General features: G+C 41.9%; 1 protein-coding gene across 1 annotated transcript in view; it reads left to right on the top strand.

Annotated features, from left to right (window-relative positions):
• Nucleotides 1-4,545: 4,545 nt before the first annotated feature.
• The window catches only part of MOB1B (MOB kinase activator 1B), a 65,122-nt gene continuing 45,124 nt past the window's right edge, over nt 4,546-24,543 (top strand). Inside the window, exon 1 of the mRNA XM_036763117.1 lies at nt 4,546-4,804. Within this exon, the coding sequence (XP_036619012.1) occupies nt 4,791-4,804 (14 nt within the window). The 5' untranslated portion in view covers nt 4,546-4,790. The remainder of the gene's footprint in view (nt 4,805-24,543) is intronic.

The raw sequence follows: 24,543 nt of genomic DNA, 5'->3' as shown, positions 1-24,543 counted from the left end.
CAGTCCTTCCCTCAGAGATCCCCATCAGGGAACTGGCGGAACTCATCTAAATTGGGCCAGGTATGAACACCTCCCTATCTTAGACACCTAAAAAGGAACAAAACATGGTTCCCTTCTGGGTCCTCTGATTTATCCAGCTTGGCAAAAGTAAACCTTCTGTGAGATCTCAAAGTCTTGGTTCTTGTGACTCATGCGGTTGTTATTTAAACTGGTTCTTCAACTTCCAAAGCTCCCTGGCGGTGAAAGATCGGGCTTCACTCAATCCAACCAGGCTCAGGATTGGTATGAAATGAGACACTGGTAGATTATTAAACCTTTAACAAAAGGAAGTTGGTGAAACAATACCACGGAAAAAATATTCTGCAAAAGGACGTGGTTGGCACAGTTGGCCACAGCTCCCCTTGCCTCCACCTTTGTCAAGATGGCACTCTTGGGCAGTAAGGCATGTTGACTAACACGACAGTGAGCCAGTAAAAAAAACAAAAACAAACCCAAACAAACCCTTCCTTAAATGGCACCATGTTAAGCACTAAAGATTAAAAAAAAGAAAGGGCAAAATCACAGTTCCTGTTCTCAAAGAGTTCACACTGTAACAGGGGAGGCTGTGGCAATCAATAACTGGGCACATACAAGAAGATCATCTCAGAATCTAAGAACAGGGACTCTTAGACTAGGGTCTGTTACCTTGTTTTTAAAATATTTTGATAATTGTATTTCAATATAATTGGTTTCTTTGGATAACTGTATTTTATTTTACGTACTCATTCTGAGAAAGAGTCCACAGGCTTCACCGATTGCCAAAGGAGCATAGGACAAAAAATGGCTTAAGAATGCCTGCCTTGGAAGCTGGAAGGGAGTGGGGGAGCCTCCTCCAAAAGGTGAGCTATGAGCGGAGTCTTGAAGGAAGCCAAGGAAGCTAAGGGACACAGGTGAAAAGAAGGAGCATTCCTGGCATGAGGGACAGCCTGGGCAAAAGTAGAGAAATGGGGGTAAAGCTATATAACCTGGGACTGTCTTCCTTCCACCATTATCTTCCACCATAACCATCCTCCACTACATACTTTAGCCAAACCAGACGGCCTGCCATCCTGTCTCAACTTTCTGTCTCCATGCCTTTTCTCATGCCATTGTCTGTGGCTTCTCCCATGCCTATCTGAGTTCAGTCCCAAGCACATAGCACAGGGGATTGGGCACTATGTTGCTGCAACCAAAGAAATCTCCCTTATAGGGGTGATCAGGGGAGTCCCTCATTAATGAATCCTCCAATGAACTCGATGAGATTACAAGGTGTGTACCTTTGTGAGTCAGGCACCCTTCATAGGGGTAGACACATGTCCTAGCCCTTACTGAGAGGGCACAGGGAACTGGTTCCCAGTAACTGGGGTTAGCTCTTGATTTGCAGACTAAGGTTCAGGAGGATGGACTTATATTGGAGTAACTACCCTTTCTTCATCCTTTTCCCATGTTTTCTCTCCCTTGGGCTTCCAGATTGAAATACAGCATGGGAGGGTGGGGGCAGGAATAAAGCAGCAGAAAATGGTGACCTGCCTGAGAAGCATGATAACAGGTCCTCTCCTGATCCAGGTGACACAAAGAGGGGAATTTCTGGAAGTCCTAAATGCCTTCTACCCTTGTTTCTTTCCTGATTACAGGATAGAGTCAGAAATTATGAGAATGAATGTTTCTGGTCTCAAGAGATCTAAATTATGGGCAACTGTGAGTTTAAGAGTCCCAGAGTTCTAGATCTCCCAAGAGAGCTAGATCCCTGAGTTGAAGAGCAGAGAAGTATGTCCCTGCAGGAGACTCAGACAAGGTAGTTGGCAAGAAAAGAGGCAAATGGAATAAATTGGTAGGTAAAGTAAATTGGTAGAGGGTGTTGGTGAGTAGGCAAACTGGTGAAGCAGACAGGTGGGATGTTAAAGTGAATGTGTGATGGGCACTATGGAGTCTTTGAGATTAAGTAAATGAAATTAGAGGAGGTGGTCCATTGACTAAGAGGTGATTAGAGTCTGTCAAAATCTTAATGACCTGCTTAGGGGTGAATTATAAACACCTGCAGCTAGTTAAAAAATAGGAGGCTAAAAATCTCAATCAGCAGGGACAGATTTTGAAGAGGTTTGTATTTAGGTCAAAACCAAGTGATTGCTGGGCTCCAGGTGCAAGAGGTTAGAAAGGGGGGAAATGCCATTCAAAGGAGGAGGGGAAGGAACAGGCCATGGTGTAGACTTATGTGCTAAAACAGTAACAACAACAACAAAAACAATTTGAAGATCTTCCTGAAGAGGAGGGGGCTGGATCCTCAGAGGAAGAAGCAGGGCTTGTCCTCCAAGGCATGAAATGAGAGCAGCCCAGAAAGTGTGGAAGGAAGAGGGGTATCCAGGAAGGTTCAGAGGAAGAGGTAAAGGATAGGGGGGACTGGCAAGACTATTTGCCCACCTGATAACAGTTGAGAGGTCTATTCGCTTCCCAGGACATGTATGGAAGACATAATGAGGTCCTCCCAACACTTATCAAAACAGATCACTATATGGGCATGAGTGACGCTGCTAGAAAGAGCCCCAACTGTACTGCTGACAATGACAAAATCTTGGGCGAGAAAGTGAAGACCATAGAGGTATAGGTTGTTTTCCTCACTGATGCCGACTAAAGGCAGAGGATTCAAAAGAAAAGACTGGTTGGGGAAATAACCTGCTGGCTAAGAGTGGAATTTAGATTTTGGGACCATAGTTATCCAGCGATGACAGACAACAGACCAAGGATGGAGTGCAGGCAGATGAGAATGTACTCATTGGATGTCTGGAAACCTAACTTTAAAATAAAAGGGAAGGAGAAGTAGAAAACTCAATGCCAAGGGCTTTGATGGTGAGTTCTTACTTCTCCGGGTCTTTAAAAGCTGTGGCTACTAAGAACATATAGTTTCAGTACCTAGAGAGGCAGTTCTATTTCTCCAGGAGTATATATAAATATTCCAACATTCTGGGGAGGCTGCATGGGTTGATTACTTAGATGGTGGCTAGGCTGGAAGTAGGGCCAGTGCTGTGGGGGAGAGACATATTGCTATTCATGGGGCTCTTTGGTCCAGGGCCTTGAGATGTCTCCATTGCCATCTGAGGGGAGAAGGCAGGAGTGGTGATGGTCTGTCTTGCCTGGCCCCAAACTGTCCTTCCCTTGGTGTACCTTGAGGCTTTAGCTAGGCTGGCTAGCCTCTCCCAAAGGAGGCAGTTGTTGGGTATGGCCGGCCCATTCTTCACAGAGGCTTCGTCTCAGATGATGATTGGAAGGGCTGAGGTGGAAGCAGGGACAATGGTCTAAGGCACTCTGCTATGTCCAGGGCTCCTGGCCTTCCCCTGTCTATTGTTCTCAGCAATGAGTATTGGTATCGTCAAAGATCTTGGGGCAGAATTCAAAGCATGGAAGGCATACAAACCAATGCAGAGAGAAGTAAGCAGAACCAGAAAAAAATATTCACAATGACTATCCAAAGTAGACAGAAAAAACCCAGACTGAGCAGTGTAATTGTAACAACGACCAAGTTCAACCCTGGAAGAGTTAAGAAAATGTATCTCGCTTCCTCGGGAGGGTGTTGAATACCGCATATGTAGTCAGAGGTGGTTATGTTGGTTTTGAAAGACTTGCTTTATTTCTTTGTTTACTTTCGTCTTCATGTTACCAGGCATGCCTGGAGAGGAGATGGGAAGGATGTAGCTGAAAACAAAGATGAAATAAAAACAAAAAATGAAATGAAAACAAAGATGAAGTAAAACTAGAGGAAACAAAAGAATGTATTTCAGCTCCAGAAATGCTTTGCTGTCCAAGGTAACAAAGGGGGCATTGCCTTTGGCTTGATTTTTTTTTCTTGTTGACCATTCAATTTTCTTTCCCAAAGCCTGCTTAGGGGCCTTTTGGAGACACTGGCAGCTCATTTTAAAATTTTGAAATATCTAGGATTTTGAAATGCTCCTGAAAAGGTAGGGACTTTTTACAGAATGAAATCACAAGGAATAGAATGATTAGTAACATTTATATAACACTTTAAGGTTAGTGAAGCACTTTACATCCATCCATCCATAAACATTAACTCCTTTAATTCTCACACCCTGTGAGTAAGGTGTTATTATTTTCATTTTCCAGATTTGGAAACTGAGGCTCAAAAAAAGTCAGTGACTTACTTGCCCCCACCACACAGCTAGTGCTTAAAGCAGGATATTTAAAGGTAGGGATTTCTGAGTCCCAGGCCAATGTTCTGTCCTACCTACTTTCTCCTCTCTAGGTTTTCATGATATTGCCTCCCACCTAGCCTGCATGCATAGGCTAGTTATTTACACGTAGTCTTCTTCAATCTAATTCAGTCAATAAGGAATCACGGGGCGGGTCCTTCCTTTGCCTCTAACCACGCCCTCCTTACCACGGGCCTCTGAGCCTGCGCACTCGGCCGACCTCCAGGCCAAACCCTCTTCTCACCCCGCCCTCCGGGAAGAAGGGGGCGGAACCTCCGGCAGTTCAGGGTGATAGGCGCGCGCGGCCGCTCGCGGGTCTCGCGAGAGCTCCCAAGAAGTAGGGACCCGCTGGCCGGGAAGGAAGCCGGGAAGGACAGAAGGAGGTGGTGGCAGCGGCAATTGGAGCCAACGGCCCCTCCTCCTCCCCGTCCTCGGCCTCCGCCTCCGCCCCCTCCCCTGACGGACCCGGGCCGCGCTCTCCCCGCTCCCCGCCCCGGGAACGAGCCGAGCCCGAGCCCCGGCACGAGCTGCCGCCCCCGCCACTGGTGCCGCCGCGCCCCCTCCACGTCCGACATGAGCTTCTTGTTGTGAGTAGCAGCAGCCGCCTCGCCCGCGCCGCTCCGGACCCTTTGTCCTGAGGCCCCTCAGTCCTGGGCTCCAGCCACCCCTCCTCCCTCCTCCGTTACTGCCCCGCCACCCCTGTGACCCCGCCCCCAGCCCCTCCCGCCTGGGAAAGCCGGGAGAGCGGGAGGGGTCTGTGCTGGGGGGGAGCTGGGAGGGCCCCAGGACCTCGGACGTCATCGCCTAATACACACACACGTGTGTGTGTGTATGTACATGCACACGCGCATCAGTCACTGTGAGCGCTGGGTCATCGTCGGCCGTGTCTATGTGTGTGTAGATGTACATGTTTACATACGTGTACACACAGGTCTGGGTCTGTTTATAGATGTAGGAATGTATGTGTGTATGTGCGCGTGCCTGTGTACAGATATAGACACACATGTGTATGTGTGCATGTACGTGTAGAGACTTAGGAGTAGCTGTATGTATGAGCCACGGGTGCAAAGAAAGGCAAAGACCGTCCCCTGCCCCGGGGACCTCACAACATGCAAACAACGACCTACAAACGAGAATAAACTGGAGGAAATAAATACACCGGCGTGGGGGGTGGGGGTGAGAAAAGCTGCTTGTAAAAGGAGGGATTTTTTTTTTAACATGGTTCATTAATAGAATTAGAGATCTAAGACAGGTCTCTGGACTCAAGAAGCTCGAGTCCAACGGGGGAGACAAGGTGCAGACAGCCATGTACATACACTGAAAGGGACTGGAGAGCATCTGGTAGGGCCCCTCATGAAACGAATGAGTTGTCTGAGGAGCAGAGTGCTGACTTGTCCAAGGTCACTCAGCTAGGACTGGAAGCCATTTCTGTTTTCATTTGGAAACACCCAGAGAATTTGCTCAGCCCACCAAACTTTTGTATGCTATTTGCACGGGTCTGTATCATTAAGGCCGCCTTCATATTTTGGTTGTTGCTGCTGATTACTTCTTGCTTATTTTTTTTCTTTTACTAGAATTGGTTAAAAGTATTTATACTGTAAGTATAGGGAAGGGAATATGCTTTTTGTTTAGAGTGCAGAGTGGGCAGTTGTTACTCAGTTGTGTCCAGCTCTTTGTGACCCCATGGACTGTAGCATGCCAGTTCTGTCCTACTCACTCTCAAAAAAAAAAAAAGAAAAACCAAACAAAAACTGTTCTGGGATTGAGGCAAGGACCATTAGAAAATTTTTCAGAGTCCCAGTTTCAAAACCTTTGCTTTGATGAATAAATTCCAGTTTGCCCGTGGTTAGTTTGTGGTTTCGAAGTGCTCATAAAAAATAAAAGGTTGAAACCCATCCTCTTCTCCCCAAGTGCTCAGAGGAGGACTTGTTGGGAGAGTAGCTGAGAAGAGTGGTTTCTGTTACAGTCTCTTCCTTTTCCCAGTTTTCAGTAAATTGGCATCATATAATCCAAAGATAGTTTCACTTCTCTTTTAGCCTACAGTGTTCATATCTAGGGTATAATTTGGGGGGGCATCCAGATAAAATTTTAAGTAAGTGTGAACCCTTGCTACTACCTAGTATTGTGAATCAGATATAAAAGTGATAAACATTTCTGGTGAGTGCAACTTCACTAGCCTCTCTGGGTTTCCCTCAGTTTTTTTCAGCTGTCGAATGAGTGTTGTTGGACCCAGTGACCTCTGAGGTCATATAATCATCTGAGCATGGCTCTGCTTCCTTAATTATAAGAAGATGTGTTTGGTATCCTCGAGCTTATAAAACCTTTCTCTAAGTGTATTTGCTATTCAGCCTTCTTAAGTACAAACTGTGCTCTATCACAGAACAGCACCTCGATTTTAACTGTCTTTCTAAAAAAGTTTTCCAACTCCAGAGGTAATCAATGCAGCAGTGCCTCTTAGCTTAGGGGCTGCTTGCTAAAGTACAAATTTGGAGTGCTGATTGCTTTAGGAACTAGAAGGCTGTAAAGCTGGGCCCCTGATGTGACAGTGGCCATTATAGATTGTAAAAGCTTAGTAGGCTGAAGCAGTAAACAGTCTTTTGGCAGAAAGTAACAGTGAAAATGATCTTGTTGCCATTTTCCAAATGCAGATAGTCAAGTAAGCAAGCATTGATTATGTGCTGGGGATACAAAGATAGGCCGTGCTCTCAGGGGGCTCACATTCTAAAGGGGGAGACAAAGTTCAAAGAAGCTTATAAAGAAGCTCCAGACATGGTGAATTGGTGATCCCCTGAGGGGGAAGGTACAAACGTTGAGGGGGATTGGGAAAGGCTGCTTACAGAAGGTCGGATTTTAGCTGGGATCTAAAGGAAAGAGGGAAGCCAGTACAATCTCATTTTTAATGTGCCTCATTTATTCATAGGACTATGGAGCTAGGAGAGACTTGGGGGGAAAATTTCCTAGTCTTAATTTAACAAAAGCCCCTCAAAATGATCACTTCCACATATAAAGTAGAACACAAACAGAAGATTGCATGAGAAACATTTCTGTGAAAGAACACACCAGATTCCACCCATGACTTTTCAAACTTCCCTACTAGTCTCTACTTCCTTCTGATTTGCCTCTTCAGATATTTCAGTGACCTTCCTCTAGTTTTTCTTTTCTTTTTTTAGTATTACTATTGCCATAGAAAGAAAACACTTTATGAACAAATAATCATAGTCAAGTAAAACATCCACAAAGTAACCATGTCCAAAAATGTGTATCTCCAGAGGGTAACATGCCGGGATGTGGTTGGCCTTTGCTTTGGTCTTAAATCTTTCAAAGTGGTTTTTCTTTACAGTGTTGTCATTGTGTAAATTATTCTCTGGGATTTGTTCCTTTCACTCTGTATTAGTTCTTGCTTTCCAGGATTTTCCGAAATCATCCCTTTCTTCATTTCTCACAGTATTATTTAATTACATGTGCATACTGCAGTTTATTTGGTTAATACCCAATTGAGTGGACACCCCTTTAGTAGAAAAGAATTTAGAGATCTCCGTCTTTCTCACTTATAGATGAAGAAACAGAGGACTTGGGAAAGGTCATGACTCTCCCAAGGTCACACGGTTAGTGCCTGAGCCGGGAATAGAATTCTCTTGACTCCTAGTCCAGTGGTCCTTCTACTCCGCTTTAGTCCTTAAAATGCCAGGTATCCAATCCGGGCCTCAGAACCCCTCCCAACTACCCCAATAAATAGCATTATAGGACATATTTGGTTTCTAACATAGTATTAGTCCTGGATCCTATGCCAGCATTGTAGTCAGTCAGCTACAGTTTTGCTTGGCTCTTCGTATTTATAGCTGGGTAAAAGGAAATATATGAAAGCAAATCCCCAATAATTGCTTTTGTTTGTTCTTAGCTTCCTAATGCTTTATAAGACAACACAGAGACCCCTTAAGTGTGTTAGCACCTTTGAAATCCTGTAGGTAAAAACTCTATTCATGGCACTATTCTTTCTACTCTCAGTGACTTGCCTATAGGTCACACAGCTAATGAATGGCTGAGGAGTACCAGACCTGGGGTCTTGCCTCTTGGGTCTGTGCTCATTCCATTCTTCTTGATACTTGATAGAGGTGATCTCAGTTTGGAGTGGTGGGGGTGGGGGTGGGGGTAGGGGTGGTGGTTGGAAGAGGAAAGGTTTTACAGATTTTTGTTGGCCGGAGTTTTCTAAGTACCATTTCTTACATATTACTACTTTTGGCCTAAGAACTGGGCAGAAAGGAAGCGTTTTCATTGAGGTTTTTGACTGTTTAGTACTAAGCAAGATGTTCTTCAGTCTTTTAAGTATTCTACAACAAAAATGAAAAATTTCTTCATTCACCACCAAAGCTTCTAACTATGTCACTCCTCTGCTTATAAATTCTAGTGGCTCCTTCTTTATTGCCTTTAAAATCTAATATAAACTCCTCTTTTGGGCTTTTCAAACCCTTCGCAGCCTGGCCCCAACCTACCTTTCCAGCCTTATTGCATATTTCTCCTCTTTCTTCACTAGGTGATTGTCAGATTGTCTTGATGATCCTCAGATGTCTCCTACCACCCTTTGCACTGGCTGTTTCCCATGGTGGATTGTCCTCATCCCTGCTTCTGAGAATCTCTTATTTTGGTCAAAATCAGGAAGCCTTTCCTGGTCCCTTCCCCTAAACTGCTAGTCCTTTCTCACAGCCCCCATTACCTTGTATTTATTGTGTAAATGTTTTGTATACATTTCTATATATTCACATTGTGTTGTATTCCCTCTACCCCTAGTAGCTCTCCACGAGTGCTGAAGTTGTTTCATTTTAGTCTTTCATTTTGTCTTGTGCCTAGAACAGGGCCTGGAACATAGTAGGTGCTCAATAAATGCTTGCTAATTGAATAAGAGCACATTCTGACCCCTGGGAGTGTGTAATAACAGGCTGTCCTGAAAGTTTTAGTGCAATTTAAAGCTTTAACAGCTTTAAAATTTGTTCACTAATTCATGTAGAGATGTGAACTCATGTGAAAATGGCTGAGAGGGTCTAAGAGTGCTCCGGGGAGTCACAGAGGGAGGGCTCTTCACTAATAAATCTCCCTTTTTTAGTTCTTAAAAGTGTGCCCTGTTGCCTGAGGAGGATTCCTGCAAGTTGGTTGACTAGAGGAGTATGAGGGCCACGAGGAGGAAGGAAGGAGTTTCTGAAGCAGCTGATTCCTCACTAGTTGAGAGGCTTCCAGGCCCAGGGCAGTACTTAGGTCTTGAGTCAGAATCCTGTGGAGATCGGGCATTAGGAGCTAGGGGAGATAAGATTTAAGTGATTTGGGGGAAGGCGGGGTGGGGGTGGGGGGGACACGGGGACCCAATCTCACAGGGCTGGGTCTGCATCATTTCTCATATCATTGGGAGGAAACAAGCAGAAGAAATAAGTGCTGAATGTTCAGGTAGCAGGTGCAAGGATTTTAGGAAAATTTTATTTTTTGAGCCTGTGCCAGGTAGGTCTTGTGCTTTTTATATGTCTCTGCAGAGACTTTGTAAGGGTCTAAAATGTTTTGTAAAGAATTGGTGGTGGCAGAAAAACTTGACTTCAAAAAGATTTGTTGTTTATGCCACAAGAAGGAAATATCTGGTGCCATCTAAGACCAAACAGAAACTGATCTGGTGACCCTCCTGTTTGCCAAGATAGAATAGGGATGAGCTTAAAACTCAGGTACTTCTTTCACCTATAACTGGCAGAATGGGGCATTATATCAGGAAACCAAGGTTTCATAAGAATTACATTTAGAAGTGACCTAGACCAACCTCCCCTTTTATAGTTATTTAGTAATTTATTAGTTAAAATGATTCATCCAAAGTTACATAGGTACATATGTAGCAGTTGAGATTTTAACTCAAAGCCTCTCAAGCCAAATTCAGTGTTTTTTTCCATAGCACCGTGTGTGAGTGTGTGTGTGTGTCTGTGTGTCTGTCTGTGTGTGTCTGTCTGTCCACGTGTCCTGGCTTGGAGGGTGAGTGTGGGAGTGGCTAGGGTATGAAAGTTTGAGAAGGCTGATGAAAGATAAAGCTATGAGTCTGATATGTTCTTACTGGGCAGTGTGGGTTAGTGGAATAAGCTTGAGGATACAAGGTGGGGTGGCAGGAGGGCAGCGTTTTCCTTTTCTGCAGTTTCTGAACTGGGCCTGTGCCTTTGGGCAAGTGACAGCTCTGGCTGTAGGTCTGTAAAGGTGAGGTGGGAAATCTGTTGTGAGAACAGAAGAAAATGGCAACCATCTGAGGCACTCAGAGCCAAGGGCGCCCTCCGAGATCCAGCCTCCTGGGGCTGTAGAACCACAATGTGCCTTCTAGGCCGTCTTCATCTGAGATGTTTGGGCAGCCTTGGCATTGGCTTGGGCCTTCAAGGTGGCTTTTTGACATTGTCTCCTAAACAGAGACTGCCTGGGATGTTGGTAATTGTGAATAAAGGCTCATACTAAAAGGTTGTGAGTTTCCTGGAATTTGTGTGACTTTTTCCCTCTCTTTACCATCTCAGCAGTGGTAGGGGGGGTCTTCCTTGCAAGTTCCTTGTTGTGACTTAAGCATTTATTGAGTGCCTGCTATGTGCCAGGTGCTGTGCCATTTGTTGGGGATATAAAGACAGGAGTAAAATTAGCACCTGCCTTCAGGGAGCTCACATTCTTTTTTTTTTTTTTTTAATTTTTTTGGGAGCTCACATGCTACTGGCAGAAACAACAAGCCTGCAGGTAATTATATCTGAGGCACATGCTTTGTGAGTGGGGAAGAGGAATAATGTGTAATAGGGTGGGAAAGAACAGTAGGACCTGGTTATGAAGAGACTTTAAAAGCTAAATAGGGTTTATATTTGATCCTAGAAGCAACAGAGAGCCACTGGAGTTTTTGAGGAGGGGAGTGACATGGTCACTTCTCTTTGCTTTGGCAGCCCTGTGGAGGTTGGATTGGAGTGGGGAGAGACTTGAAGCAGGGAGACCATTTAGGAAACTATTATAATAAGCCAGGCAAGAGGTGGTAAGAGCCCCAAAGCGGGCGCCATCTGTGTGGGTGCAGAGGAGGGGGCCCAAAGAGAGGAGGTGACAGTGAATTGAATGTATGAAATGAATGAGGAGCCAAGGATGAGACCAAGGTTTCCAACTTGGGTGACTGGAAAGATGGAGAAAGATAGTAAGTTCTCTTTTGGCTGTGTCAGGCTGAGATGTGTTTGGGACGTGAACTTCAGAACAGGTGGAGCAGGAGAGGTCAGGGCTGGCTGTAGAGATCTGGGAGTCATCTTCCAGGAGATGAGAATCAGACTCGTGGCAATTGATGAGATCACCAAGTAAGACACTTGTCTGGGGTTTCATAGGCCCTTAATAAATAACTACTTGTTGAGTGGACCATATTGATAACTGTTTTAACAGTTGACAATCTCTTGAGTTTGAACCCAGTTGTCCTTGATAGACACATGGGTCTATCTGTAACAGGCTTAATAGGAAGCCATACTTCCCCCCTCTTCCACATGTGGCAGCTGGGAATCTGACCCCGATCTGTAACAGGTTGTGGGGGCCTAGAGTCTGACCACGCTCACTTGTAGGGTGTCACTCAACCTCAGCCTGGGGTTTGACTTGTTGCTATGTATTTAATTTATGAATCCCCACCTTTAGAACAAACTAGGGCTATGTTTGGATAATTTATTTCATAGGTAATTAATTAGCTTGAACTTTTACCCCATTCATTAAATACTATTTAATGAAATGGAGAGCCCTCCTTTCCCAATAATAATTGCTTTGTCTATTATTAAATATTAAAATTATTGAATATATAATTTTATTTGACAGAATCAATAAATATAAAGACATGCAAATACCATGTGTATGCACAGTCACTTCAAACAATTAAAATATCAATGGTTGCATTCACTTGTCTAGTCACTATTATCCCATTTAGTGTATCTTAAGATATTAAATGAAATCTCTTCCACATCCTCTTTGAGAGATAAAATTGAAAAATCTTCCCCAGCAAAGATCCTCCATCCCCTTCCTCTTTGTCCCACCTTCAGCTACTTTGTATAATCTCTCTCCACAATTCATTAACGAAATCTGAGATAAAAAGTCAAAAAAGCAGGCCCGAGCACCAGAGGGAGAGATGGTCCCCATCAGGCCACTGATCACTGGGTACCTTGACACTGTTGGCTTCTGGGACACTGTTGTTACCACTCCCAGCATTCCATCTCTGTTTTTAAAGCTATGAGAAAATCTTTCATATGTGACACTTGAAGAGAGAGTAGTAATCTCTTAGTCTCTGTAACTTAGATTGGAGGGAGGTCTCTGTCTCTCTCTGTCTCTCTCTCTCTCTTTGTCTCTCATACAAGAGAGGGCCAAAGTGCTAGGAGAGATTCAAGGAAAGATCACTTTTATCCTGGAGGATCAGAAAAGGTTTCATGGAATGGATAACATCTGAATTAGACCTTGTGTTTATTTTGTATATATTTGTCTATATACATGTTCTCTCCTCCAATAAAAGGTGGTAAGCTCCTTGAGGTCAGAAACTTTCACTTATGTTTTTGTCTCCCTAGTATTGAATGAGGGGTTTGGGGTTGGGATGATTAGTGATTTGGTTACACTTGTGTCTTAAATCTTTTTGTCAGCTGCAATTACTTTTGACACTAAACACAGACTCTGCTTGAGTGGATCTGCCTGAATGGGCCTCTTTGGAGTGACACTTGGCCTTCTCATTGAAAAAACGTACCTTAACCTCTCCTCCAATCCTAATCATGGAATCCTATAACATCAGAGGTGGTGTGTTTTAACTTGTACCTGAGGAGGATTGTCCTCCATAGCATCTCTAAGTGTTCTTCTAGTCTCTGTTTGAAGACCTTCAGTGATGGAGAACTCATTATTATTTGAGGTAGTACATTTCTGTTTTAGTGGAAAGAGCATCACTGGAGTCAGAGAACCCCTTTACTTGCTGGCTTGGTGGGTGGCCTTGGGCTTTATGAGGTGTTGGACTGGGTCTGTCCCTTATGTGAAAAATCAATTATCTTATTACGTATTAGGAAATATTTTCTTCTGTGGAGCTCTGACTTTTGTTCATTGTTCTACTTCTGTGTTCCACTTTTTATGTTAAAGAATTCATTGTAGGTAACTTGAAATAGTGAGTGTGTCTGGAATACCTTAATACATCTTAGTTGTGACCCTTGTAGAGGAGATAGCCTTCTGGAGAGTTAGCTTTTTGGCTCAAACCCTGGCCTAGAAATATCTAGATTGTACTAGATCCGTCCCCCCCCTTCCTGCTAGCAAACTTTCCAAAGAAGTCATTAAGGAAACTGAGGCAGAAGGAATTAGTAAACGAAGACATTTGAACTCAGAGTATGGCATCTCAAAAGGTACCAACTATGAGAAATAATATATACTAGTCTGTTTTTTTATTTGATTTTAGAATTTACTCTTTTTTTTCTTCTAAATTTAAATTAGAAAGCTAAGCTTAGCTTTTTTTCATAACTCCCATTTTAACTTCTGGGAGTCATTAGTAGCTGCTTGGTTTCTCCAGTGTTGATTTATAGGCCAGTCCCTTCTTAGAACCTTATGTAATTGTGTGGAGAATGTTCGACATGTGATTAGTCTTCTACTGACCAGCACAAAAGTTTGCAAGTATGGTCGAAAAGTTTTTCTGTCTTCAGGGTCTTAGCAACCTCTTGTTTAAGTGCTGTTCCTGGCTTTATTGTTCTGCCTCCAGATCGATGTTGGGGAGAAATGCTCTTTTGTTATGTCACAGGAAACTTAGTGCCTTCCAGATGTCCCACTGGGCTGTAGTGAGTGCCTCCCACCTGTCACGCAGGAGTGGGGATCCCGATGTAGTCCAGTGCCTGGCCTGACTCACAGCTCTGGAGTCCAGATGCTCATACCACTGGCCTCTTCTGCCACAGCTGCCCTCCAGGAAGCTCCTCTGGCCCGTGCTTTGCAGGGCCTCACTGTTTTCCAACTGGACAGATCCTTTTCTGTTCCTTAACTAAAGAAGCATTTCAAAGCTCTTTCAATTTGGAATCACCCTGAAAACACATTGTAAATTCAACATTATTTAATTATCATAAAATAGTTATATGCAAATTAGCTGAGGGACCATAATGCCTTGCAGCTCCAGCCCGTAAAATGGTCCTCCAGCACATTCTGTGTTCTTGAAAACTGTTGTTTTTAACAGTTTTTAATAAGTAAAAAGTTCTTTCTCTACCTCCTTTAAATCATCAAACTGTTCACGTATGGTTGAAGCATCTCCCTCAATCTTTTACAAACTAACCATGTTTAGACATTTTTCTGACGCAAATGGTTTTGGTCAAACCAAAGTTCTCTTCTACTCTTCTCATGAATTGAAATGTTCATCTCTTAAAGATACAGTATTTGTATCCTTTACCAGTTAATGGAATTTTTTCCTTTTTCTCAAAAGTGTTTTTTCTGCCCTTTTTAGCACGAAATTGTTCCCTGTGAAAATGAAGTACATGAGAGAGACAGCACCTACTTACACAGAAATATCAAAATACCTTGATGGTTCTCCTTTTTTCCTTTTTTGGGGGGAGGGGTTAGTAATTGTACCTGTGTGCCTTCCACAGTTTTCCTCTATTTCCTGATGTTTTACATAGCCCTCTTTCAAGAACAGATTTAATTAAGAGTACTAAAATTTCTTTGGTACGGCACATGGCAGTGAGTGTTCAGATGCCTGTCTCCGAAGAGAGAACTTGATTATGTCTTGGGTAATTTAACAGTAATCTGACATATTATCAAACACAGAGTCAAGGAAGTGGCAGTTTTAGGTTGGGGCTATATTGATGAAGAGGTATATCTGAACAAAGGCAGCTGTGTATATATAACTCTCAGATTTGAGTATCAAAGGGGAAATTACCCTCTCTGATAATGAGAATAGCTGATAATTATATAATGCTTTAAAGTTGAAAAAGCCCTTAACACGACATTATCTTATTTGGGCCTCATGACACTGTTAGGCTGATTTTTCTCACATGATACTGTGAATCATAATATTTCTATTTTATAGATGAAGGAACTGAAGCTTCACAGGATTAGGTGGCATAGTCACCCTCACAGGGCTAGTAAACATTGGGAGCCACAGCTGGTTTATGTAGATAATAACGGGAAGCCTCCTGTCAATGCCCTGTTAATTTGCTAAGGCCAGAAGCAAAACTTGTGATGGCCTTGAAAGTAACTAGAAGTGTCTGAGAATCAGCGTGATGATCCCTGGGTTTTAGCCAGATCTCAGCTGCTTGAGAAGTGTAACGATACAGTCAGCTGACTGACTTACACAAATGCTGAAAGATCAGCTGGGCAACGTTTTTAGGGGTCATAAAGTGAAATAGTTGAATTTTCTTTCCATCTGACCCTTTGTAATGCTCTCCATGGAATTTGATGAAAGGTAAGCAGGTAGGTCTTTCGCAGATAAGTGGAGACTTGGGATTGAAAGAAGTTGGGGGTGGAGGGGAACAGGAACAAGCATCTTACTTTCCTATTTCTTCTTAAGCATTTGTTTCTTTCTAGAGTAGCTATTCTCAAACTTTTTGGTCTCAGGCCCCCTTTACACTCTTAAAAGTGATTGAGAACCACATATCCCTTCATGCCCCAAAGAGCTTTTGTTTATATTGGTTACATGTATTTGTATTTAATGTATTAGAAATTAAAACATTTTAGTATTATGAAAATCATTTTGACCTTGGGGACCCTGGCTTTGAGAAGCAAACAAGGAGTATCATGGACCCCTTTGGCCATTGTCTGGTGAAGATTATGGACCCTATCTCAGAAGAATGTTTTTAAGTACATAAAATAGCTAGAAACCATTCATAGTGAAATGCAGTTATCAAAAATTTTTTTTAAAAAAGTTCACGTACTCAGGGTTACCCCTAGGTACCCCTAAGAATCTCTGTTCCTAGAAGGTGTTTAAAATAGAGCCCAGTAATAGAAGTTCAGAGGAAAAAGGTTTCATGGCAGTGAGTTGAGTCTCTTCCTATATTCCAGACAAATGAACTTTATAGTCACACTCCTCTTCTTCTAAGGAGTCTTTGATTAGTCCTCTGTAGTATTGTCTTTAACTTTCGCGGTAGCTGAAAAGATGCACCTTATGGCTATAATTTTTATGTATACTGCCTTCCTTGCTATTCCCCAATCCCTTCTTTTTTTTCTTGGCAAATTTGACTAGCTCTCTCTTTATCTCTTGGATATCACACTTTTGCTTATGGATCACAGCAAAGTAATTGGTCAAAGCTGATTTGTGTAGTCTAAGCATCGTGTTGTGTTGAGATAATTCTGCGTGTCAAGGAGTCCTCAGTCAGACTTGAAGTCTAGGAGAGACTGTTTTCAGAGCTGAATTTTAGATTGGGAAAAGGCAAGCTTTCAGGGCTAGAAGCTGCAAAGCAAGGTACTTGTGGGTGGGATAAGACCCCAAACTGACAGGAAGTAGTCTGTGTGACCCAAGGAGTGCTTTTTGAATCTGATCCCTGCCTTAGTTGAAGTCAATTTAGTAGATGATCCCTGGCCTTGTACTCTTCCAGCTGTGAGGTGGTGTGGAAGTTTGTGTTGAAGTATACTTCTGGCCTGTCACCAATTAGCTGGTATATTTCTTCAGACAACAGGAAGTAAATGAATAGCCTTTTCACTTGAATTCCATTTTTTTTTAAATAAAGGAAAAGGAAGAGTGAGCTTTATCACACTTTTTTTACATACTTGTTTACATCGTCTCCTTCATTAGATTATGAACTTCTTGAGGTCTCTTTTTGTGTCCTTAGTACAGCACTTGGCACATAGTAGGTGCTTAATAAATGCTTTTTGACTGATGGATTGGACTATTTTCTGTACTTCATTATTTTGTATCAGATTTCTCAAATAAGGGTTTGGTATTCAAGATATATAGACCACACACACACACAGGCTGCTAGACTGTGATGATGCAGTTCACCAATTATTCTGAAGAAAGCTGCCCGTTCTGTGATTTAAAAAAAATGGTGTCTGATATTAACCATTGCAGATAGTATTCCTAAGCTCATTCTTGACAAAGTCAGATGTCAGTGAGATGTGTTTTGTGAATTGTTTTTGAGCACATTCCGCATTCCCACTGGTACATTGTACATCTGTACATCTGTATCCATATTGATATCTATAGATATGTCTCTTCTGGTTCTGAGCTTCCATCTCCACCCACACTGCCATTCTCATGGTACAGGAAAGTCACCAAAGTCGAACTTGTTATGCTAGACCTATGAATAATTGTTGATGAAGCCATGCTGCTTTGGGGGTCTGGGATGATCTCCATCTCTGAATCTGTTTCCTTTTTTCTTCTGGATCCTTTGGGATTTTAGCTTCTTCCATGAGGAGTACTCCTCTCGGGAGACCCTTAGAACTGCCATGTCCTTCTGCACCACAGCTGTCACAGAATGTAATCCTGCTTCCTTACCTGTACTGGGCCAGAGGTGTTCTTGTATCTTGATGTAACATAGTGGGGATCATTCTAGACAGCTCATTTGCCTCGCAGGCTGCCTTCCCTGGTTGACCCTGGCCAAGTCTCAGCCTTAGTTTCCACACTTTAAAATGGTAATGAGAAGAGCACGCACTGCCCATGGTGGTCATGAGGATCCTATCCAATAAGGTATGGGAAGCACTCAGCTGAGCTTAAAGCCACCTATAAATGCCACCTGATTGTTCCGACCTTGGCTTTTTGTTAGCCTTCATCCTCATAAACTGGACTGTTCTGTCTGTCTTTCCATCTCCAGATACTCCGTGGTCTTTGGGCCTCAGATCTGTGCCCACATGTATAGGCAGGGCTTCCCAGTAAGAATCCTTAGCAGTTTTATGGTTGTTTTCATTTACTTGTAAGAATTCTGCTAACTCTAAAACCTGCTAGCTTTTGAAGGAGCTCTCAGTTGCCCCACTGAAAACATAGACCAGCCTGCCAGTGTTCTCTTCGTCAGGTCTTACTGGACCTTCTCTCAGGCTTTAAGATATGAACTTCACACATATTATAAAGGTAGAAGATTTTCCCCTTTATTTTTTATCTAATTTTGATTTAAGGAATAAAACAAGCATTTCCATAACATAGTATGATAAAAAAGATAATTGTACATAAAACCGCAAATCTATTATGTACAACTTGCAATTCTTTTTAAATAAATTATAAAGTTGTGTAAATTTCTTTTTTTCTTTTTCTTTTCCTCTTTCTTCTCCCCCCACTCTCTAGAGATGGCTTCCGTTATACACAAATATAAATTATTGTATGTAAAATTATTCTATATAAACTACTCTTTACCAGTTCTTTCTCTGGATGCAGATAGCATCTTTCTTAATATGTCCTTTTTAGTTAATTTGGGTATTTGTAATAGTCAAAATGACTTATTTGCTCAAAGTTGTTCTGAAAACAACATTGCTGTTACTGTATACAGTGTTCTTTTGGTTCTACTCATTTCACTCTTCATTATTTTGTGCAGGAAAAACATGGAATTTTCCCCTTTATGCTGTGATGTAGATTCAGTGCACATAGCACATGCTTGGTGTGCTGTTTCCTCACTGCCATTTGCTGTTCAAGGTTTTGCAATGTTTGTGATGCCAGGCTTGGCAGACCTCAGACTCCCTGCAAGCCCCTAAGCTGATTCTGTGAGGCTATCTATGAATATATAGGTTACACGTATGTCATTCTAGAATGCTGACACATTCATCTAAGTTACCTTTTTTGTTTTGCTACTACAAAACACGTTGTTGTGACTATTTTGGTTTATATGGAACCTTTTTGTTACTGACCTTCTTAGGATAATATGCCAGATAGTAGGATCATATACCCTGGAATCAAAGGATATGAACTGTTTAAAGATTTTTCTCACATAATTCCAAATTATTTTCTGAAATAGTTGGGCAACTTCATAGCCCTAATAAAAATTTACAAGGTCCCTGTCTTCCCATAGCCTCTCCAACACTATTTTCATGCTTTTATCATTTTTGCCATTTTGATGGGTGTGTGGTGAAACCTCAGAATTGTTGTAATTTTCTCCTTTTAATATTATGGAGCATAAAATTATTATATTATGGAGAAAAAATTCTTATGGTCTATTTAGCACTTTTAAAAAAAACTTTTCCTATCCTTTGACCTCTTATCTTTTGGTAAATAAATATTTATTTATATCTTATATATTTTGGTAAATTACAGCTGTCTATCAGATATATCTGATGCCCTGTTTCTTCTCCCTAACCCCCACCCCCACCCTTGACAGTTTCCCTTATACTAAGTTACATTAATTTTGTTTGTGCAGAACGTTTTAAATTTTATGTAATTGAAATTGTTTTATCTTTTATGATAATCTTTGTTCCTTTACTTAGTTAAGAATTATCCCCCGACCATAGTTTTGTAAAGGAATACTTCCCTTCTTTTTTTTCCTTAATGAGTCCATATTTAAATCATGTCCATTTGAAGCTTATTGTGGTATGTGTTGTAAATTGCTCATTTAAACCTAGTTTCTGCCACACTGCTTTCTAGTTTTTCTAGTAATTCTGATTAATAAGTCTAAGGTAGCTTGTGTTCTTGACGTTATTGAACACTAAGCTTTTCTATTCAATTTCAGCTGCTTAAGTTTAAAACATGTCAGTTTTTTCCAGTGAGAGTCAGATGCAAGTTTGACTGTGCTGATACAGTTTTTGCAGCTCTTATTTGTTTTATAATTTATTTTTATATTTATTTTAAATAAATAAATTCAATGATTATTTATTTATAACTTGTGGTAAAAATTGTTTTAGAAATTATAAAACTATTTGATGTGTTATAAATTTGGTTTTTCTGGGGGCCCTCATGTACCCTCTTCCCTTTTCCTCTTTAGATCGATGCTCTCTGTTTGATAGGTCTGGTACGGTATAGGGTAAGTCCAGGGATAGCAAATTGATGAAAAGATTTCAAGAAGAGCAAAATTTCGAAAATCTGGGTCCTCTAGAGAATGCTGCTAATTTTGAAATTCCGTTAAATTTGGCTGAGCCCTGTTCACTTTATGTACTCGTGTGTAAACGATGTAGACGTGACTATGGCCCAATTACTTCAAACCCTTAAATATTCTGTTTTTGAAGACAGTTAATTTAATGTCTCATATGTAAATCTTGGACCCTATTCTTCATTCTCCATTTCCTTTTGGGAAAAAAAAAACAACACTTTTTTTTTTGTCCAGAAAACAAAGATGTGGTTATTAGATGATGGGGAAAAGTGTGTCATATTGGTTGGTGAAATATGGCCTTTGTTGTAGTTTCAGGGGTTGGGGTGGAGGAAATGGACAGTAGATGACTATGCTAAATAGTGAGAAGGTCAGAATGCCTCTGCCCACATCCATATTAACACCTATCACTTTTTTAGACAAAAATGTTGATAGGGTGTATATAATTTAGCAGCAGTGATGCCAAATTAAGAAACTAGAGATGTAGAGATTTAAATCCAAATGGAACCATATAGTCAGTGCTTATGAGGCTGTATGGTATATTGGTTTGAGGGTTGGATTTGGTGTCATTCTGACCTGGGTTCAAATCCTATCTTGGACACTTTCATGACCAAATCACTGAACCTCTCAGGGACTCAGTTTCCTTATCTGGAAGATGGGAATAGCAATAATGCCCTTAGTGCTCGTCTGTGATATGTCTTCCTGGCCATCTTCATTTCCACTGCTTTGCCTGCCCCAAGGACCAGCGCTAACCCTCCTTGGGGCTCCAGCTGTCCTGACTGGTGAGCACCTCACATGGCCCACTTTCTCAGCTGGCTCCAGCCATGCTTCACTAGACTCTCTGGCCATCTTTTCCTGAATCAGGGCGCTAGGGCCCCCTCCGCCCGGCTTCTGGTCTGGATCGTCCACGCCGCTCAGGCTGGGCTCTGCTCCACTCCATTCCCAGCTCCCAGCTCCGTGTGGAATAGACCTCACCCAGAGACCATCCAGGCTGTCCTGGGCTGGAGCCCTGCTTCCCTCTGCTGTTCTGTGGGTTCTGCCGTTCTAGAATTGGTTCAGAGCCATTTTTATAGGTTTTTGGAGGGACTCGGTACGGAGCTCACTCTAGTCCGTGCTTACCAGCCGCCATCTTGGCTCCGCCCCCCCTCTGGCCATCTTTTCCACTGAGTGCACACACTGCCTTCCCTTCCCTCTCTCTCTGGTTCTGGAAGCTTCAATTTTGTGGCTCCTCTCACCATCCTTATAACTTTCAAACCAAGTTTACCCTCCTCTGGCTACCATTCCCTGGTTTGTATCACCGCTCTCCCTCTTAGAATGTAAGCTCCTTGACAGCAAGGACTTTCTTCAGCTTTTTGAAATGATGTGACCTTTTAGATTTAGGTTGTGTTATTCATTTGTGATTGTTGTGAATGCAGGGTATTAGATGTTGAACTAAATCTAGTTTTTTGTCAAGCTGCTTTCCAGTTTTCTCAGGAATTCTTGTATGACAGAACTTCTCATATCCTAAGAGGGAATGCTGCTCCTGAAATTGCTTCTGGAACTTAAAAAAAGTTCTGATAGAAGATTTGAAAAAAAATCGAGTGTTAATGACTTATTCAAAAAAGTCTGCCCCAAGCTAAACATCCCCAATTCCATTCTATCAGTTTTTGTATGATGTGGTCTTGAATCTCCGTGGCTATTCTGGTTACCCTCCAGGACCTGCTCCAGGTGGTCAATGTCTATTCTAAAATGTAGTTCTCAGAATGTACTTAATGCTTCAAGTGTGGTCTGAACAAAGTAGAATAGAGCAGGGTTGCTGGCCCCTTGCTGTGGACACTGTAATTATATGAGGGAAGCCAAAGATTGTCTTGGGTTTTCTGGCTGCCACATCATGCTCCCACCTCCCATTGGGTTCACTGTAACCCCTCAGGGCCTTTTCACTTGACTGCTTTCTTGACACATCTCATTCTCTTCCCTTTTCCCTGCCCTCATCCTGTACTAATGCAGGTGATATTTGAAAAATCCAGATGTAGGATTTTACATTTAGTCCTATTACGTTTCACCTTGTTAGCTTCATCCTTTACTCTGTCAGGATCTTTTTACATTTTGATTCACTCTCCCTACCAGGTTAAAAATCTGTGCAGATAAATGAGATGACCTATGTGAGTATGTTATTAGCTTTTTAGAGGTAAAGTAATATAACTATAAATCCACAGAATAAGTATTTCATACCTTGTGTCCTGGTACCTCTCTTACTTTGGGCTTTGCAAATCCTGTCCCTTGGAGAAATGGCTGTACTTCGCTTCCTGCAAACAGAGCGTTTATCATTTATCTTACTGTAATTCCCAGACCACTCTGCACATGCAGAAGTCCTGTTTCAAGCCACGTCATAATATTTATTATTGTTTTCACATGAGGGTCTGGAAGAACAAAAAAAACCCAAAGAAAATCATTGCATGACCTGCCATTTTGATGATGAAATGACATTTAAGACCCTGGGCAACTCAACAGGACTTTATACCTTTTTCTTATTTGCCATCCAGTATTGATTAGATTGTAGTATAACAAAATATCTATCTGTATTGAAGGATCTGTGATTTTCTGAGTGTGGAAAGTCCCATCACCAGTGCAGATCATGGCTGTTCCTAACTTAGCAGGCACACCTCTCCTTTATTTAACAGAATCCTAGGGAACTGCTTGAGTTTCAGAGAGGTTCCATGACATGTGGTAACAGGCATCAGAGGCAGGCTTTGAATCCAGTGTCCTCACTCCAGGTCCTGCTGGCTGGCCTCCTATGCCAGACTGCCTCTCTTAAATGAGATTGTTTTCAACTGGTATATCACTTTTCATTCTGAGTCCCTAAGTTCTCTCCTCATTGGGAATTGACTCAGGTTAGCCTCAAAGAGCATTATGGTTACACCCTTTAGCAAAAATATATAAAAAGCGTTACCTTTTCTGCCCACGTTGAATTTATATGCCAATCTCTTAGGGTAATGAATTTCTGTTGCAAATGTTGCCCAAAGAGCCAAAAAGAATGAAATGCTGTGTTTATGAGCTACCTATGAATGAAATTCACAACCTCAATAAAGAGTATAGGTAGCTAGAGGAGTTTGATTCTGATTTTCTTAAAAATTTCTTTCAGGCTCAGCTGACTTCCCTCTAAACTATTGAAGTCATAGAATGGCTGTGTGCTTGATTGCAGTATGTGCTTACTCTGTGTCTCTGCATGTTTACCAGCCACACAAGCAGGCTAGAGGATGTGTGGGCAGTTCTTTTTCGTAGTGTTTGGAAATTTGAGATTTGTAGCTGATTGCAGAGTGCTCATCATTGTGCAGGTCTGGTAAAGAAGAGAACACCGATTTATCTCGGGCTGTGCTGTTCCTAATGGGCTCTGGGTTGGGATTGAATGCCAATCATGAGCCTGTTCTCTTGGCTTTTTAAAGACATAAGTAATCAGTGCATTTTTAACTGCAAGGAAGTATGGTTAAATTACTTTAATTTGTGAGAGGAAATTGAGTCTTAGTTATGAAGGAAAAACAGCCGCCTCTCATTTTCAGTAGGACAGAATATAAGCATGTATTAGAATTGAGCTTTTGACTTGTAGCTTGTAGCTGATTGGTTTGCTCTCAGTTGAGAAACATAACAGTTCCTATCTCCAAACAGTCAAAAATTTAAAATTGTATGATGTATTTAGGGAGAAAAAGTTAGGGAAATACCGTTGCTGATCTACTACTTAATCTCTTGGCTTCCTTTTCCTCCTTCCCCTGCCTAATAACCCCAACTCCCTCAAGTGCCGTTAAACCATGTAACATCAAACTGTAGCTCTGGAGCTAGAGGGGACCAAAGAGGGACATCTAATACAACCACTTATTTTTACAGATGAGAACAGTAAGGCCCAAGGTGGTAAGAGCTCTGTCTCTGAATTTGAGTAACTTCCATGTGGGATCAGGTAGCCTCAGCATCCTTTAAGAATAGGACTAATATCAAATTATTTCTATTTTATGGAGGAAGAAGTCAATGAAAAATTCCAGTCCTCTGAAAGGCCTAGTCAGGTTGTGTTTATCATCAAAGCCTTTAAAAAATAAGTAGACGATCACTAAAATGCTAAATTATAGTAGAGAAGGGCCCTCTCACCCCTGAGATCCCAGGGTTTCCAAGCTTTGACAAAGGAAAAGATTTCTAGTCTCTTCCTATGATCTTGTATTGGTTTTCAGTTTTTCATGTAGTAACAAAGCTCTAAGTTTCTTGAGGGCAGGGATCCTATTTCCTGCTTCTCCAAGCATTCAGTAGTGCTGGGCAAACAGTAACTCTATAAATAATTGTTGTCTTGATTTTATGGCCCTCTGCATCTCTATGTCCATGGTCTTGTTTTACTTGCATTTAATAGAATGCTTTGGGTGGGAAGTTAGGGATGT

Source organism: Trichosurus vulpecula, chromosome 6 (genome assembly GCF_011100635.1).
Source record: "Trichosurus vulpecula isolate mTriVul1 chromosome 6, mTriVul1.pri, whole genome shotgun sequence".
In the NCBI taxonomy this organism is placed as follows: Eukaryota; Metazoa; Chordata; class Mammalia; order Diprotodontia; family Phalangeridae; genus Trichosurus; species Trichosurus vulpecula.
The sequence above is the reverse complement of the archived record's forward strand: the minus strand, read 5'-3'. Positions and strand labels throughout refer to the sequence as shown.